The sequence below is a fragment of the Bos indicus x Bos taurus genome, chromosome 11 (genome assembly GCF_003369695.1).
Source record: "Bos indicus x Bos taurus breed Angus x Brahman F1 hybrid chromosome 11, Bos_hybrid_MaternalHap_v2.0, whole genome shotgun sequence".
In the NCBI taxonomy this organism is placed as follows: Eukaryota; Metazoa; Chordata; class Mammalia; order Artiodactyla; family Bovidae; genus Bos; species Bos indicus x Bos taurus.
Window position 1 is genome coordinate 70,244,273 of NC_040086.1, and position 19,440 is coordinate 70,263,712.

Sequence of the window (19,440 nt, forward strand, 5' to 3'; positions counted from 1 at the left end):
GGAGGAGAGAGCCCTTCTGCCACAGCCTACCAAATGGCACCATCGGCCAGCACAGGCTTGGGTCAGGCAGAAGAGTGGGAGAGTGTGGCTGAGATCCTAGCAATGCAGTGTGCAGCCAGGCATTGATACATACAAATCAAACGTTCCTTGCAACAGTGGGAGGATCTAGCCTTGTTTCTTTCTCAGAAAACATCCCAGATCATTGGAGCAAGGAGTAGATTAGCAATTCCAAGCTCTAAATCCTATTTCTAACACTGATTTACTGTGACATTTGAAAAAAGTTGTTGCTTTTGATTGCTAAGTTTCCACAACCAAGAGCGCAGAGCAGTAAGATAGATCCAGCCTGTGAGCCTGGTTTAAGAAGTAATCACTCAAAACAGCAGTAAGTGAACCACTTTAGAATAACAGGATGTTCCGATCTGCTCAAGATTTTCCTGGTAATATCCACAGCTTGGTTTACAAGTCAACAGAGGCATATGTTTTTCATAACTTACTGCCTCTGAAAACACAGCCGTGTATTCTCAGTCCCTTCTCTCCCCAGGCACAAAGTCTGGAATTGAGGAGATACCTGGACTGCTGAGATACCTGAAGCAAAGCAGCTAGACTTCTACCCTCACCCTAGTCCTGAATGATTCTCCTGTCCCAGCTCTACCATTCTTTTCTAGGCACTCAGTTCTTCAAAGTCTTTCTCGATTCCTCTCACTCCCCAGATTTGATGTTTTCTCAGGTTGTGAAGGCACTAGTTCTGTGGGGGGCAGAACCAGTAAGGACTTTAGAAATCTCATGGCCAGTGAATAATATGAATTAAAAATCTGTCCGTAGTCCCTGAGGTCAAGATCCATGTCTTATGCACCACTATACTCCCAGCTCCAGACACAGTGCCTGACTCACAGGAGGTGCTCAAATAATCTTTGTTTGAAGGCAGAGGAGGAGATACATAATTTGTAATACTTCTGGAGGAGGTACAGATTTTTAATAGAAAATAATATAAACAAGGAACAATGAACTAGACTCTCCCATACTAAAGAAAGGCGTCCACTATGAAAATACTATTCTCCAAGCTAGGCTTCAACAGTACGTGAACTGAGAACTTCCAGATGTTCAAGCTGGATTTAGAAAAGGCAGAGGAACCAGAGATAAATTGCCAACATCCATTGGATCATAGAAAAAGCAAGAGAATTTCAGAAAAAAAAAACATCTACTTCTGCTTCATGGACTATGCCAAAGCCTTTGAATGTGTGGATCACAGCAAGCTGTGGAAAATTCTGAAGGAGATGAGAATACCAGACTACCTTACCTGCCTCCTGAGAAATCTGTATGCAAGTCAAGAAGCAGCAGTTAGAACCAGACATGGAACATTTGATTGGTTCCAAATTGGGAAAGAGTATGTCAAGGCTGTATATTGTCACCTTGCTTATTTAACTTACATGTAGAATACATCATGTGAAATGCCAGATTGGATGAAGCACAGGCTGGAATCAAGATTGCAGGGAGAAATATCAATAACCTCAGATATGCAGATGACACCGCCCTTATGGAAGAAAGTGAAAAGGAACTAAAGAGCCTCTTGATGAAAGTTAAGAGGAGAGTGAAAAAAAAACGGCTTAAAATTCAACATTCAAAAAACTAAGATCATGGCATCCAGTCCCATCACTTCATGGCAAATAGATGGGGAAACATTGGAAACAGTGACAGACTTTATTTTGGGGGGCTCCAAAATCACTACAGATGGTGACTAGCCATGAAGTTAAAAGACGCTTGCTCCTTGGAAGGGAAGCTATGACAAACCTAGACAGCATATTAAAATGCAGAGACATTGCTTTACCGGCAAAGATCCGTATAGTCAAAGCTCTGGTTTTTCCAGTAATCATGTACGGATATGAGAGTTGAACCGTAAAGAAAGCACCAAAGAATTGATGCTTTTGAACTGCGGTATTGAAGAAGACACTTGAAAGTCCCTTGGACTGCAAGGAGATCCAACTAGTCCACTGCCGAGGTCCAGCCCCGGCTGATCCAGGGTATTCGAAGGGGAGACGGCGTCGGCGACCTATTCAAATGGTAATTAGAGATATAAAGAGTAATAGAATGAGGATAGCTCAGTAGGAAAATTCAGTGGAGAAAAGAGGCTGAGTAGCTTGGTTTACGCGGAAAATCAATATAACCCATGACACCAGGTTAGCTCTGACCACGGAGGCCGCAGGTGCCCTCTCGAATAGCGGAAGGTGCCCCACCTTAGACACCTTCTCGAGTGGGTCTTAGAAGCGCAGGCAAATAAGTGGTCGCAGAGGATATCTGCGCTCCAGATGGAGACTTCAGCCAGAAGTTAAGGAGAAGAATGACATGGGGAGACCAAGCGTTGGTGAGCAAGGCCCGTAGCTTTATTTTCAACTGGGGCTTATATACCCTAAGTTACACATAGAGGATAATAGGGTATGCAAAGTCAGCAGTTTTTGATCCTTATCAAAAACCAGGGTTTCTTTCCTGCAAATTTATCGTATACAAATGGTTTAGGTGATTTACATCATCTTCTGGCCAGAAGGCCTACTAACATTTTATGACTCTTGACAAGGACTTATCAATAAAGACGTATTTTCTCTAAGAGTAATTATTTTAAGGTTTGGCGCCATCTTCCGAAGATAAAATTGCATTCCTATAGGGCGGATGTGTAATGGGTTTACAACAAAGAAAAGAATTTATTACCTTAAGGGTCTAAAGTTACTAACACCAAGGCCACTACTTATTTTTTCTACATACCAACTATTAATTAACACATATTCAAGGATACAATTCAGGGGATGTGAAAACTTGGCAACAATCATTGGCTCATCAATGAAATCCTTTACTAGTTTATTCTGACAGTTTCTAACTCTCTGAGAGGCTCTAAACTATTTGAATATCTTAAGCTTCCCGTGCCTCTCGAGGCTGGGAGACTGTAAACAATCGTATGCATAGCTGTAGGAGTCTCAGTAAACTTGTCAGGCGAGTTAGAGAGCCATCTAAGGGGTTTGTATTTAAACACTCCTAATTGCCCAGGAACTTTATTAATTGGAGCTGTAAGTTAACTCTTTGACAGAGAGAGAGAGATGGTGGTAAGGGACAGCCCCCAGTACAGTCAGAGGTGAGAGCACAAAGCAATAAAGTAGGCAGACTCTGGTTTTTTGGGGGGTAGATGCTCGAGAATATCCGGGCGGACTCCTGAGGCTTGATCCCGCCTTTGCGTATGCCGAGCCTCCTTCCTCATGACCTTTGTCACGAGTGGAATGCCTCACCGGCTCCCGGCAGTCCATCCTAAAGGAAATCAGTCCTGAATGCTCATTGAAAGGATTCATGCTGAAGCTGAAGCTCCAATACTTTGGCCACCTGATGTGAAGAACTGACTCATTGGAAAAGACCCTGATGCTGGGAAAGATTGAAGGTGAGAGGAGAAGGGGCCGACAGAGGATGAGATGGTTGGATGGCATCACCGACTAAATGGACATGACTCTGGGTAAACTTCGGGAGTTGGTGATGGACAGGGAGGCCTGGCGTGCTGCAGTCCATGAGGTTGCAAAGAGTCAGACACGACTGAGCGGCTGAACTGATGGAAATACTCACATTACATACATTTAAAAAAAAAACAAGATAGCACCTGACAAGTTTCAGTGACTTCCCTGGGGTCCCGCCAAGTATACAATCCATTCTTTGTGTCACTCTACCTTTTGAAACTACCTCCCCAAACAGAGAGCCAAGGCCACTTATTCACTCTCATGAAGATATTTGTATCGGGTGAAGGGAGTCAGCAACCACCCTTCCCCTGGATCTCCTCTCCATGGCGGGGGGGAGGGCGGGGGATGGGGGACTGCCACCATCTCTAGCAGCAGCATCTAAGACCTCAAGCCACAGGCCACACAGAAGCAGGAGTGGAGGATGAGGTCTGTGCTGGAAGTGCCTGAGTGTGTCCTGAGAAAGGTGAAACAGGTATCCCAGTGTTTCTGAAATGAGAGGGTATGGGTGCTTTCCAGCTCTGGATGGCCCTCCAAGCCCCCAGTGGCTCCAAGGGGCTGGTTGTATGTATGATGTATGTATGTATGTATGTTGTTGTATGTATGTTCACCAGTAGTATGAAGGACCTATGTGCATACTCAGTTACTCAGTCACATCTGACTCTTTGCCACCCCATGGACTGTAGTCTGCCAGGCTTCTCTGTATATGGGATTTTCTAGGCAAGAATACTGGAGTGGGTTGCCATTTCCTACTTCAGGGATCTTCCCAACCCAGGGATTGAACCTGCATCTCCTGCACTGGGAGGCAGATTCTTGACCACTGCGCCACCTGGGAAACCCAGTATGGAGGACGTAAGAGGATACATGAGATTAATGAATTTCGATGGTTCTATCTGGAAAGCAAGAGGCCCGAATTCCCATCTTCCCTCAGCTACTGTCTTCCTGTGTGACCTGGCAAGTCAGACCATGCTCCCAGAGGTCCCTGCCCTTCCTTCATAAACTCTATTCTTATGCTCGCATCCCAGAGATAATCTAGCCTCAGTAACTCAGAAGGGGACATCCAGCCTAAGAAGCTGGCTCTCTCTCAAGTGTACACACTCTCTCTCTCCCTCCCTCCCTCTCCCCCTGGGAAAATGCATTAATTCTCCTTCCTTGGGACCCATGACACCCTCAAGCTCCTGGGGCAGGTATTTTTGTGCACAGATACCTCCCCTGATGGGCCAGGGCTCCAGGAAGCAAGATCTCCCTTTCAGCTTTCCTCCTGAAAGCCTGGGGCCCAGAGAGAACTCAATACACAGGACCCAGAATGAGAGAGTGGAAGAGTAAACTGGGAACCTGCTAGCACAGGGCTGCTCCCCGCCATGTGATCTGGCAGAATATCCTTGTTCCTTTCTGATGGGTGGCATGCCAGAGCAAGTGTGGGAACCAGATCCGTAAGTGGCAGCCTCCAAAATGAGCAGAGACAGCCAGCACCTGGAAGGCTGGGCCCAACAACGTTGAGTCTGAGTGATTCTCCACGCGTGCACGGCTGAACTGAAAATTCATTTTCTCCCCTATTCCACCCCAAAGGGCTCCCTTGCAGAAGCCAGATTCACTGTGAAAGAGCTCTGTGGCCCTTATTAGTCCTGGAATTGCTCTGTACTGACTTCCCCCCAACCTCCCCTGTCAACCTTGTTCTTGGTTTCATTTTGCCCGGAGAGGAGACCAAGTCGGGAGATGGTAAATTACTCTGTGAGTGGGACCTCAGGAGGCAGAGGGATCTCCCAGTAATAACTCTGGCCTTGAATGTCCAGCCCACCCCTACTCTCCTGTGCCAGAGCCAAAGATCCCTAGCATCAGGGCACAAGAGCCCAGCCCTAGCCACACTGATCCCAGCCAGGACTGGTTCCAGGCCCCTGAGGCTGGCCATCAGCCCCTCCTTTTCAGCGGTAACTGAAGTCAATTACACAGATAATAGGATGGGTGCAGAGGGCTTTGTCATCACATACATTATTCTAATAGAAATGCATACAGTGGCCCAAGCTCTGTGACAGTCCATTTTAGAAGACTTTTGCCGAGCAAATCAAGTGCACAGTGAGAAACCAGAGAAAGCATTTTTCCTCAGCAGCATCTCCCCTTTCTATCCTAAGCAGACAGAGCCCAGATGAGCCCCAGCTGCAGAGAGGGAGGTGGAGCGCTCTGCCTTCCAAGCACACTAAGTGCTCTACCGAGGAATCCAAGACGCTGTGCCATCCATTAAACGCCTGTTACCCAGCCCAGCCATTCTTTCTAGTCTCCCTGCAAAGCCTCCCTATTCCCTCAGTCCACATTCAGACATACACCTTTTTGTCAGCTACTTAGAATCATTAAGGGAACTTAATTAGGTTTCTCCATCCCTCAGGCTGGCAGGGTGGCAAATACGGCATTATATCCACTGTCCATTAACAGTCTGATGCCTGAGCAGGATTGTGTGTTTTCTGAGCTGTGTGTGAGTTGCCTGAGCATCACCCAGGCAGAGATCGGCCCCATGCGTTTGGGAGGTAACCAGTACCAAGGCCGCTGCCCCTCTAAACCTGGCCCTCTGCCCCAACGGCCACCTCCCAGAAGCCCCCAACCCCCAGGTCAGTTTTCAACAGGCCTCTCTGTAAAGCTAAGTAAGATGGAGTCAGGGGATGTGTTCTTTATGCAAAGCCAGGTTCCAACCAAGATCTCTAGCCAAGCGTGTTTTAGCAACAAGCTCCAAATGCCACTGGCTGGAAAAAAATGGAAAAAGGCAGCATCACCCAGGCCATCAAAAATGTCTTCTTTGGAGAAAGAGAAAGAGCTGAGCAGGTGTGAACCACAGAGGGACAAGGAATGAGATCCCCAATGTGGAGGGCTGGACAGAGGGTCTCAACTGCCATGTTCTGAAATGGCACAGCTCCATAAAGGAGCTGGACAAGCACCAGGGAGCTGGCTCTTCCTTCTCCATGACCAGGGTGCCTGTGGAGAGGGAGAGCAAGGCTCGGCCAGCCATGAGGCTCTGCTTCCTTTCCCCACACAGAGCAAAGGCTTTGGGGCAGCAGAGTGACCTGTGCACGTGTTAGAACCACCCGGCCCCTGCCATCTGGGAAGTAATGTGGCATGGACCTTGTTCACCTCAGACCCAGAGCAGGCTGCCTGGTATGTGCAAAACCCAAGACCCAAGACCTTGGCTGGCTGTGCAAAGTGATTTAGGGTCTGTACTTTGGGGGAGCTCAACAGTGAAGAGTAGTTAAACCAGAAAGACTCTGAGAGCCTTGAGGACTCCCACCATCTCCAGCAAGGAGAGCGAGCAGAGCCAGGAGCAAACTCTTCTTCACTTGTTGGTGTTCAGTCGCTAAGTAGTGTCCAACTCTTTGTGACCCCCTGGACTGCAGCACTCCAGGCTTCCCTGTCCTTCACTATCTCCTGGAGTTTGCTCAAACTAGTGTCCACTGAGTCAGTGATGCCATCCAACTATCTCATCCTCTGTCATCCCCTTCTCCTCCTGCCTTTAATTTTTCCCAGCATCAGGGTCAGTCGGCTCTTCGCATCAGGTGGCCAAAGTATTGGAGCTTCAGCAGCAGTCCTTCCAATGAATATTCAGAGTTGATTTCCTTTAGGATTGACTGGTTTGATCTCCTTGCTATCTGAGGGACTCTCAAGAGTCTTCTTTGGGAAAGATACACAATCCGATGCCATCCAAAGTAGAGAAGCCTGAATCTGGGTGGCCCTGATGGCCACATGATCTCTTGGCCAGTGCCCCCACCAGCAAGAAGCTCCCAGATTGGGTCTTCTTTCCCATCCTGCCCCATCACCAGCATCCCCAGACCCCTTTCCCAGACTGTCTCGATTCACCCCTGCCCTCCTCTGCTTCCCAGCATGGCCCACCTTTGTCCCACCTGTCCCTTCCCTGCAGTTTCTGGAGTCTGGAGCATTGGGGAAGAACTGGCAGCATGGCCTCCTGGGTGGACAGAGGCAGCATCACATGTTTACATCTGATTCGGCATCTGATTGAGTCTTCCCTGATTGTTATGAGTGTTCCTGACTCAAAATATGTGCAATTCCCAGTGTCAATCAAACTCTTTTAAACAGCAGCTGCCACTGCCGTTGCCTTGCGGAGCACTTTAGAAACTCTTCCATTTAGAAACCATTCGAGCACCAGCTTGCATCCTGCCATCCATGCTAAGAGGCCCAGGGGCTGGTTGAGAACTTTGCAGCTCTCAATCGCTTAGTCATAAGAAAGAAGGCAGGAGAGGGGCAGGGAGAGCAGAGGGACAAGAGGAGACATGCATTTAGGGCAAGGGCTCAGTTAGGGATAACAGGGATTCTGGCCCTCGCCCCCATGCTCCACAGGTACCGGATGTCACTTGCTGGGGTACCCCAGGCCCTCCCGGCAGGTACTCCCATGATGTGGCTCAACAGTGAAACCAGTGCCTGACCTGGCCCCTTTGCCTCTGGAGGTCAGACTAGGAGATGACAACCAGAGTGGAGAATTGGAAAGGTGGATGGAGGACCCCTTCCCCACTGACGTGCGGGAGCATCAGGCAGCTTGGCCTCCCTGCTCTTCCACCTGGGAGCAGGATTCTTTCTGGTCGTCCTTTCCAAGTGGACCTATGTACCTGTTTTCCTGCTCCCTCAGAGCTGTGTCTCCTTCACCTCCGGAACTGTAAGACTGCACTATTAGAGCACGTGCTTGTCCCTTGAGAATCCTGGGTCTGGCTGTGTCTGGGGGTTACACAGGCTCCAGTCCAGAGTCCATGTATACACCATGTCCTCTGGGGAGATCCAGGGAAACCATAGCTCCGACCTCGCCAAGACTCTTGGAGAAACCTGATGCAGGTGCATGAGACCTACGGGCCTCTCACCATCTTTTCTTTCTTTATTTTTTTTTATTTTTAAACTTTACAATATTGTATTAGTTTTGCCAAATATTGAAATGAATCCGCCACAGGTATACATGTGTTCCCCATCCTGAACCCTCCTCCCTCCTGTCTCCCCATACCATCCCTCTGGGTCATCCCAGTGCACCAGCCCCAAGCATCCAGTATCGTGCATCGAACCTGGACTAACCCTAACCATCTTTTCCTCCTTCCACAGCCCTCACACTGGAGCTCGGGGGGCCCTCTCCCACTCTGACCCACCTCCCAGTCCAGCCCCTCTCCTGGAGACCCCCTCCCCTCACTGCTCTCCATCCCCATGTCCACATGTTTGAGTCCTTTGCTTCCTTCAGAACCAACCTGAAGACTACCTCCTCTGTGATGTGCTTGCATCCCCCCAGCCTGGTGGAATGCCTCCTTCCTCTGAGCTCTCAGAGCATCTTACCTGCACCTCTTGTATGGTAGTCACCTTCTTCTAACTGATTCTACACCGTTGGTCTTTTCACTGGGAGAGAACTTGAAGGCAGCATTCCTGTCTGATTTCTTAGAGATCTAAAGTAGGACCCAGTGGATAGACATGAGTGGTCTATGTGAAATGAAAATCCTTTCAGTGGGTGCTTTTCAAGGTCGTAATGAAAGATGCCTCTCAGGGGCAAGTGCCAGGTGCCAACAGCTGACCAGACAAGGCAGGTGGGTTCATGCGCTGCCCATACCTCATGCACAGTCACTCAGCCCAGGTGTCCCAGAACAGGTTTGGGAATCCTCCACTGGGCATGCGTCTTTCCACACTCAGCCAACCACCAACCCTCTTCACACATCTCTCCTAAAGGGGCTTGTGACCCCATCATGGGCAGTGTGGCCTGCGGGCACTGTAGGGTTGGCCATGAGTACAACGGACTCAGTTATTTCCTCTTTAGAACTGACCAGATTGAGATCTTCTAAGTGTGACTTTCAAATAAGAAGGACTGTGAGTGAGCAGATTTCACCTGACAGGTGAAGGCATAGATGGAATTACTGTGTACAAATACGTACACAGTACATATTTAGATAAAAGTTTGCCTTTGATTTCAAGTCTTTCTCCACCAGAGACAGTAGTTCTTCTCTGACCCTAGCATCTAACCCTTCTGCACGTGGAGAAGAGTTCATCTGCTCATGGGCACAAGGGCGGGGGGTTCTACCCCGTGGCCGTTCACTCACTCACTGACTACTCTGCTTTAAATCTCTATCAGATCAGATCAGATCAGTCACTCAGTCGTGTCCGACTCTTTGCGACCCCATGAATTGCAGCACGCCAGGCCTCCCTGTCCATCACCAACTCCCGGAGTTCACTGAGACTCACGTCCATCGAGTCAATGATGCCATCCAGCCATCTCATCCTCTGTCGTCCCCTTCTCCTCCTGCCCCCAATCCCTCCCAGCATCAGAGTCTTTTCCAATGAGTCAACTCTTCGCATGAGCTGGCCAAAGTACTGGAGTTTCAGCTTTAGCATCATTCCTTCCAAAGAAATCCCAGGGCTGATCTCCTTCAGCGGATGTTGGCAATTTGATCTCTGGTTCCTCTGCCTTTTCTAAAACCAGCTTGAACATCAGGAAGTTCACGGTTCACATATTGCTGAAGCCTGGCTTGGAGAATTTTGAGCATTACTTTACTAGCGTGTGAGATGAGTGCAATTGTGCAGTGGTTTGAGCATTCTTTGGCATTGCCTTTCTTTGGGATTGGAATGAAAACTGACCTTTTCCAGTCCTGTGGCCACTGCTGAGTTTTCCAAATTTGCTGGCATATTGAGTATAGACTTGCCTATTTTAAATGTTTCATATAAATGGAAAAATGTATATGAATAGGGTCATGAGGTCTTTACTGTCTGGCTTCTTAAACCTAGTATAAAGTTTTTGAGATCCATCTATTTTGTAGCCTATAACTATGTGCATGTGCTCAGTCACTCCAATTGTGTCCGACTCTGAGATTCCATGCACTGTAGCCCCCCAGGCTCTTCTGTCCATGGATTTCTCCAGGCAAGAATACCAGAGTGAGTTGCCATGCCCTCTTCCAGGGGATCTTCCTGACTCAGGGATTGAACCCCTGTCTTTTGTGTCTCCTGCATTGCAGGCAGATTCTCTATGACTGAGCCACTGAGGAAGCCCCGCCTAGAACTACACCCAATCCTTTTTATCAGGGATAGTATTCCATTGTACGTGGTTCATCCAGTCACCAATTGATGGGCACTGGTTGTCTCTCTTGATGTTTTAACATCCACACCAGAGGCCATGCATGTTTCTGCAGGTCCTCTAGGACTGACTTTCTGAAAGGTGGGAGAGTTTTTTAAGTTCTGAGGAAATTCACTTTACAGCAATTCAGGCCTGGCTGACTGAAGTCTTCCAGAAGCATGACTTCCCAGGAAACAAATGAATGAAAGGTATTTTCCATTTATCAGACTCTAAAGCCTCCCCTGGCCACAGTCCCAGGATCTGACCCTCCAAGGCTGTGAAAGAAATGGAAAGAAGCAGTATCTCATGGGTTTACTGTTAACACTTACAGTCCACTCTATACTACTTACAATCACCCCCAAAGATCATAGTCAAATCACTTAATATTTAGTAATCAGTCAAGCACTGCACAGACCAACCCCAGTCATCTCTGATACTGAACAAGACCCAGGTTTCTAGAGACCTCGCTCTGTGTGAGGAGTTAACCCTTCAGTTGCTGGATAATGAGGAATCCAGGGGAGGCAGGGGCAGATCAGGCTACCTGAGGTAACCAAGCACAGGACACATGGGGGACAGAGGCCCTCTTCAGTGGGCACAGAAGCGTCTCAGTAGCTTAATAATGGCTTCAGCTCTGCCCATGAGTACCAGAAGATATGGAGCCCAGTACTTCCCGTCTACCCTGTCCACACAGAAAGCACAAAGAGTCTCCTCAGACTATCGGGGAGTCCTGCTCTCAGTCCCCAAGCCCCACATTTCATTAACCTGTGGAGCAGTCCTTCAGAGAGGGAAGTGTTCTTTGCTGAAAAAGTAGGGAGATGCTTACAGCTCCCCCTCACCACCTCCCTGGGATTAGGCGAGCTGGGTCTTCACAATTAAATGGGGCAGGATGTTGAATCCTAAGATGCGACACACCCCTGTCGTCCCTCACACATTTTCTTGACACACGTACAGGTTCTGGCTACAGATTGTCGCGTGGTGGGGACAAGGATCCAGAGCCACGGTGGCCTTTGACAACATCTCCGTCAGCCTGGACTGCTACCTCACCAGTGAGTGCTCCCTGTCCCTGGCACTTGTCCCCCAGCCCAGACTATCCCAGCCTCACTGTCCCTCCTCAACCCAAGCCCTGGTCTCTCCCACCTTCCCTGGGGCATACTCCTCCATGTCCCTTAAACCAAACCTCCCTTAACTCAGCCCATGGGCTCTTCTCTACTCTACAGTCAGTGGGGAGGACAAGATACCACAGAACACAGCACCCAAGTCAAGAAATCTGTTTGAGAGAAACCTGAACAATGAGCTGAAACCCTGGGTGAACCCATCGAAAGAAACCCCCATCTTTGACCCTACAGGTAAGAGTTCAACTCACATGTCTGAGTGAAGTAATTTTTTGTTGCAAAAAGCAGAAAAAAAATATATGCTGTGATTGGGGTGGGGAGCTGTGTTTAAAGAATAACATTGTCAACCTTTAGGAAGAACATCACCTACACCCTGGTTAGTGGGCTCCAAGAGGAAGCTGTTTCTCTGGGAAAATAAAGTTTCTAGAAGTTGTGCAAAGCAGCAACTGTCCTCCATGCCAGGGAAATACCCAGGCCCCAACACAAAAGGGAGAAGCAAGCTGGTATCCTTTTCTCAACTCAGTCCTTCGAAACCACTCCACACTTACTGAACAAAGCAAACTTTCCATTGATTTCTCCTCATAAAGAGGGTTGGGCCCAAGGTCAAGGATATCTGTTGCACAAAGGCAGACTAGCTCGTCAGTGGTGAAACCCCAAAGCTTCAGGTTCGATGAGTTTCCCCAAAGCTTGGCTCCCCTTTGAAGCTGTTCGATTCAGCCTCCCGTGGGCTGGAAGACCTCTCATGGGCCCTTGCTGCCTCAAACACAGGCGTCTTGAGCACCTGGCCCTAAACCATGGACGTGACTTCTCAGCTGTTCTGTACCAGGAGAAAGTCTCTTGGAATGAGTCTCTAAACCCAGTATGAGGTTGGTCAGAGATTATTAGATCTGTGAGATTATTAGATCAGCCCCAGAGAAGTTGATGAAGGCCACCCAGCCCGACACTAGCAGGTCGAGGGGGTCACCCAGCGGTGCATGGAGGTATGAGGCTCCATCCAGCATGAGTAACTCGGAGAGGCAGGGGTACAGCCGCAGTCCACCCATACTCTTTTTCCTGTAAAAGGTAATTCTGTATTAAGATAGCAAGAGATAAATGATAGTCTTTTATTTCTACTTTTAATGTGAAATCTTTGTTGAGTACAAAGTATAGAAAAAGAAAGTAAAGGCTATGTCTTTTCACTAAATGCATTGACCCTCAAGTTATTAAACAAATATTATTAGCTTTGCTTTGTCTTTGAAGAAAGAAACCCTTTCCTTTCCTTCCCCTAAAATGCTGTCGCAGGATTAACTCTCATCCCTTCCAGTTCCCACCAGATCTAATCCAGCCGCCAAACCAGAGGAAAGAGTTTGCTGCTTTTACCATCACCTTCCCCCTTTCCTCCCTTCACCTGAGCTAGAACCTCAAAAAATCTTGTCTTTTGTTTCATGCAACAGGGAACCTGGTCTCCTAAACCATGATCTCTACTTCCCCCTCTGCCCTGTGGTTTGCAAGAACATCTAACATGATGGGGGCAGCTTTCTATTGATCGTTCAACACCCTCCCCACCCCCCATCCCAGCAACTCACCTCCATAGCCCTTGGCTAACCACTGCCTCCCTGCGATAAATACAGGACATGCCCAGCAAACATGACTGCAAGCCCTACTTCTCGTCACCACCAGCCCCTGATTACATAGCAGGGGCTCCAAAAACACTTATTGATTGACTGTAGGTGATTGATGCTTGAGTACGATCTTCCAATGTCAGCAGCGTCTTCCTCGCAGCCAGCATTTAGGAGGCAGACATCCGCCTTGCCTGACTCCCAGGTTTATTGCCATGTAACTCCCACTGCCTCTAAAAGGTTGATCAATAAGGGTCTGTCCAGTGGCCACTCAGACTAATGAAATCTCACAGTGGCTCGAAAGTGGCAGTGCCCCACCAACACCTCCAAATAAAATTAGGAGAAAGTGGATGCCTGAGAGGGTGGAGATGCCAGGGCTGGAACACAACCTTTCTTGGCTGCCTGACCCCAGCCTCAGGCAGGAGTGTCAACAAGTGGCTGTGGGTCGGTGTTCTGTCTCTAGACCCCTTCCAGGGTGACCCCAACTCAAAAGGAAGAGGACACTGAGGCAAACACGTTCCCAAGCAGCCTTAGTAGCCTCCTCAGGCAGGTTTTAGAGAACCGAACAGAGCCTGTGCTTCCCAGGAGCCCACTGCCACGTCAGGGAGCAGCTCAGGTGAGCGAGGAGCTGAGGCGGGCTCCTGACACCCCTTCCCAGCTGTGTTCCTGTAGCAGGAGGCACCTTCCCATCTGATGGGCCTGCCAGGGTGAGGGTGTCTGTCTTCATCTGGAGGATTAATGAGGGGAGAGGGAGCAGGGCCTCCTTTCCCCACCTTCTGCACGACAAGGTACACTAAGCCCTTTGGAGCGGCACTTAGCCAGGACCCACCTTCATGGTCAGGGAAAACAGGCCACCCCCTGGGTTCATGCACAGGCCTACCATCTTGGCTTTCATCTAACCTGCCCCCCCAACACAGTTCTTGCACACTTCCTCTGTGGGCAGTCCAGACCCAGGTTAGGAGCTCAGAGAGCTCACCGTCTAGAATAGGAGAGCACAAGAGGACAAACGCTGGGAAGATTTGTGGAGCTCAAGGTGCCCACAGCGAGAGAAGTGGTGATGAGGGAGGGACCTGGAGGGGGAAGTACAGGCGGCTCCTTGAGAGGCCAAGGTCAGGACCACAGCCACTCAGTGATAATCACCTGGCAATGTTTACCTGGCACCTCCCATGCCCCTGGGGCTGTGCAGCTCCAACAACAAAGAGGGGAACCGGTTCTGGAAATTCCAGCCCCTGGAGAGAGGGCAGCCAGTGAACCCACAAGTCACAGTCTGCAATGTGAAGCTTGTCAATTGAAAAAAATGCACAATGTTTTATTTGGAGCAACTTGAGGACTGTAGCCGGGAGACAGCATTTCAGATAGCTCTGAGGAACTGCTCTAAAGAGGCAGAGGGAAAGGTCAGTGTATATGTGATTTTGGTGAAAGGGGATACATGCAATTGGGCGCACATTTTTGTAGAAGGCCACTGCTAGGCTCGTGAAGGTTACTGGTAGCCACAAGGAGTAGATGTCACCATGAAAGATTTTAGTGCTTTTTTCAGATGTGATGAAATGCAAGAATTGGGCTCATAAAATCTTCTCCTGAAAATACCTAACTATCTGATGGCCTGTCCTGCCACTTTTTCCAGAGCACAGAGTGACTCATTCTTGATCTCCACCCTGAACTCCTTTCAGGGACTGTTAAAGGTCAGCAGTTGCAGCAGCTAGTGATGTGATCCTTGTAGAGGTAGATGGCAAGTGCCAATTTGTAGATGACAAGCTTAACCTAACTCAGAGTTTCTACCCAGGGAGGGACTCTGGAGAGAAAATGGGGGCTGAGGCCGGGAGGAAAGAAAAGGAAAGAACAATCAGTGAGTATGCTTTCCCCTGGGCTGGGGGGCTCTCATGCACTGACTCCTCTAGCCCTCACTCCAGCCCAGGGCCCCCTGCTGTTGTTAGCACTGCAGGGATAAGGGAGGTGATGGGGAGGAACATAAGCATTCCATACAGCTGGTGGGAAAATGAGCCAGGATGTGGCCCTGAAATCTGCATCCTTCAACCAACTGAACTACTTTGGGTATCCAATTCCCTCTCAGAGATAACACTCTACATGGAAAAGAGGTGGGAGAGCGTCCCAGACAAGAGGCCCTGTATGATCAGTAAACAAAGCAGCTCCCAGCCATCCCTGTAAAGGACGGAGGAGGCTGGATAATAAGATTTCTCCCCAAAGTTCAGTGCTGTCAGTTTCTGCTCGACTGGAACAGAGGTGGCTGGTGGCATTTCAACTCTCCTTCTGGCAGGCATTAGAGCAGCTCCTGGAAATGCAAAGGCCAGTCAGGTCTTCCAAAAACCATCACTCACAAGCTCCCAAATTTCTAAACACTCCTCACATCCCCCAAGCCATCCCTTCCCTCTGATGAGGGCCTAACCCTCGGAGTCTGGGGGTTTCCTCTCCCCCAGCCCAGGGGGCAGAGCTGAGCCACTGGAGCATCCAGGCAGGAAAGAGCCTGTCCAGGTGCTTCATGGAACCTTCTCAGAAGCTTCTGAGTCACTTCAGCTAATCAGATGAAGAAACTGGGAGAGAAAATGGGGCAAGTATTAAGGCTAGGAAATTACATTTGTCAGCTTTGCACATAAAATTACACTATCCAAATGGTTGGGATAATGCGATCATGGGTGCAGAGCTCTTCTCTTCCTCTCTCTCTCTCTGCCTGCTCCCCACCCGGCAGTAATGAACATTAGGGGTGAAGAGGCGCAGGCAGGCTCTGTCACCTTCTCTCTCTCTCTAAAAGCCCAGGTAAGGACAGGCAGGATCCCCACCCACCCCCTGCCCTGGGCCTCAGGACCCTGCCTCAGCTTTCTAACCTCTCTCTCCTTCTCCTGTGAGCTTACATGTTATGTAGGAGGGCAGGATGGAATCATCTCAGTTTATATGAGAACCAGCCCAACCCACAGGTATCCATAACTTGCAGAATCCTGGCTTCAAGCCAAAGTCTTGCCTCTGAGTTGGCTGATGACAGTTGGTTTACTGTTTTCTGAGTACACATCTCTTGCCAAAGGTGGTGGGGGGAAGGACAGCAATTTAAAAGGAGTGGGAAAGAGCACTGGACCAGGAGTCAGAACCCCCAGCTGGCCTCCACTTGCTGGCCTCCACTGTCCTCCTGGGGCAGGGCTCACCTCTCCCTGGCCTTCTGTCCCCTCATCTGATGGCTGATGCCTGTCAGCAAAGCCCCAAGTAACAGCTGGTGTTTGCGGGGCCAACACAAACACAAACAAAGGCTAAAAAGCAGCTGCATTTAAAAGACAAGTTTAACGTAGACTGTCTCCAGGCCCCTCGTCATCCCCAGCTCCGTGGTTCTGCGGGCTGAAGGGACAGAGTATAAGTGAGCCAGAGCTCACTAACCCATGGCACTGCTAACGTGCCCAGAAGTGAGAAGGACAGACTGTCCACACACACGCTCCTATGACTCAACAACAGATGCCAATTCCAATGAGAAAGTTTTATGTGTTTCACATAAATTGATTGGGTCTATTTCTGCTAAACGCATTATCCATTCACCACAGAACAACTATTAGAGTTAATAGAATTTGTAGCTAGAGCCATTATGCTCCAAGCAAGCCCTTCTGGGGATGACAGCATTATTGGAAGGCAGGCTTCACAGGGCCCGCCTCCCTCACTCAGAACTGTCTTCTCACTCACTGGAAGTCTTTGTTTCCATCAGAGCCTTCCACACCCCAGCCCTGCAGGCCCAGTAAAGAACACGTATCTAATCCGGTTCCAGAAAATCCTGTTGTCTTATCACCTGTGGGCACTGCCGACAACCTCGTGCCAGGCTGGAGGCAGAGACGAAGCTGGGACCCCTGTGTTAACTGCGGCTCTTTACTGTGTGCCAGTTTTGAAGGCAGGAGGCCCCCAGAGAACTGGGAGGGAGGCAACAAGGAAGGGTAGAAGCCCACTCACGCCAGGGGGACCCCGGATTAGACTCCTGGTCTCATTGCATCGTTAATGGAAAATAACCAGTGACCATCTGGGAGTGCAGGAACAAAGAAGCAAGCAGGTCGGCTGTCAGGGACCTAGATCCAGCCCAGGGCTCGTCCACGTGTGTTCTCACGTCATCTGTTTCTTTCACCTGGCAGGGTGAGGGGGACCCACGAGTGCTCTTGGTTAAAATGCAGATTCCTGGGCCCAGCAGACCTGTAAAATCATGTCTGAGGATTAGAGGGCAAACTCTGCCTTTTTAACAAACTCACAAGCAAATCCTGGTTTAAAACAGAGTTTAGGAGCCCCAGACCACAGCCTGACATCCTCGTTACAGATGGGCGTGGACCTGGAGATGGGAAGGAGGCGGGCTCAGAGCCACACAGCCCGCTCCGAGGGTTTAGTTCTCAGGCAGCAAAGGCCTTGCCTCCTGTGTCTCCTCTTCACACAGCAATAATAACCACGATCCCTGAGCACCGCCGGGTGCTGGAAGTATGCAGGACTCTCATATGCATTGTCTCGTTTGCTTGTATGATGATACTGACAGTTGAGGAGCATGACGTCCACAAAGAGGAAGTAACTTGCCCTAAGTTATATCAGCTGTGTAAAAGGCTAAAGAATGTTTCTTTAAAATCATGTGAAAAATAAAGTTTCCTAAGCCAGATAACATTCGGAAGGGCAAAGTTTCCTTAAAGAAACCTTAAAAGGAATCCCACTGTTGAGTGGGTCTTCTGGAGGAATCTCTCTTCTCTGAAACACCCTGAACTGAAAATGTTAGTTTTTGTTTAAACAGAACACAGAGGCATCTTCACTAACATGCAAAACGGTGCAGCAGGTACAATGCACTCCCGCACTTGTAAGAGAGCCGATCATTGCAGCTAACTGGCGTCTTCCCGTGCACCCCAGCCTTCACGGGTGCACATGAAAGGCACTTCTGTCGGCACTGGTTCAGTTGGGGGGAGCACCTCTGTAAGAGTTGGGCAGATTCTGTAGATATAATCCTTGGAACCCCTTCAGTCACTGGCCGTCTCCCTGCTCAGCTGGCCTGCTGTTAAACCATGTGCTGCGAGTTCTCTCATTCACTAATTTTAGATTATCACCTATTTATAGCCAGCATGCTGTGATGACGCAGGAATCACGAGCCCTAACAAGACCCATGGGTCCTAGTCACTGCAGCAGCTTTGGCGCCCTTCCTATTGGGCTGTCATGCTTCATTTGGGCACAGACTCCCTTCCCCGGGAGCCAGCATGGCCATGCTCCGGGGAGGCAGGTGGCGTAGAACTGACTCGTGACTCGGGACTCATGATCCCTGCTACTCAAGTCCCTCCAGCGTAGTCAGCATCCCCAGGCGGTGGCCGACACCAAGGCCCAGGGGCTGCTTGGTGGCCGAAGGAGAGGCAGCACTTCCGCAGGGACCTGGTGAAGGTAGAGGGAGGCACCAAAGCCTGGAAGAGAGGCTGACCTCCCTCCCTGGGCAGCGGAGTCTCATGGGTTTGCAGACGCCCCCTTTCCTCTGCTTACCTGTGTCTCCAGCTACTAAGTACTCTTGGGGTCACTTATATGATCCTTACGGCCTCTCCCCTCACCCAGTCCCCCAGGATAGATTTCACTATTCGGGTCCCAACTCTGCCACTTACTTAAAGCCATTCACTTCTCCTTCCTGTGCCTTTGTTTCCTCACATTAAAAAATGGAGCTTATGTTCTTCGGGTTTCCATCACACAGGTCTGATGAAAGGTTCACATGAGTGAATCGGTGTCAAGGGCTTAGAGAGGTGCTTGACCCAAAATGTACTGCATGAACCATCATGATTTTCCCATTCTAAAACTCAGGAGACATAATCAGAAGGGTTATGCCGCCTGCCCTACCAGTCAACTGCAGAGCCAGGGTTCCCACTAAGTCAGCTCACCCCAAAGTTGTCAGCTTCCATGCCCATTAGGAACAATCCCAAATACCACACAGCTGCTGACCATGGTTACGGAGATGCTCCTGCTGCATCCAGATTGGCTACATCCATCTTCTCTTTCCACTTCTCTTGCATTTCCACTCGGAGGTGCAACTGAGTGTTCAACACAGAAGACATCATTGCTTTCTAGTTAATGTGTTCACAGAGCCCTGAATCTCAGTCCCAGGGGGGAATAAAAGTCACACGAAGCTGAGTTTCATTTAACAAGTCTGTACTGGTGCCTGCTCTGTATCAAGCCCTGTGCTGGGTGCCTCGGGGCCTGCAGCT

At 49.4% G+C, this 19,440-nt stretch overlaps 1 protein-coding gene across 1 annotated transcript in view; it reads left to right on the top strand.

Moving 5' to 3' along the window:
* Window positions 1-19,440, top strand: part of ALK (ALK receptor tyrosine kinase) — a 733,751-nt gene that overhangs the window by 645,345 nt on the left and 68,966 nt on the right. The window contains exons 10-11 of the mRNA XM_027555753.1: window positions 11,497-11,591; window positions 11,763-11,891. Of these exons, the coding sequence (XP_027411554.1) occupies window positions 11,497-11,591; window positions 11,763-11,891 (224 nt within the window). The remainder of the gene's footprint in view (window positions 1-11,496; window positions 11,592-11,762; window positions 11,892-19,440) is intronic.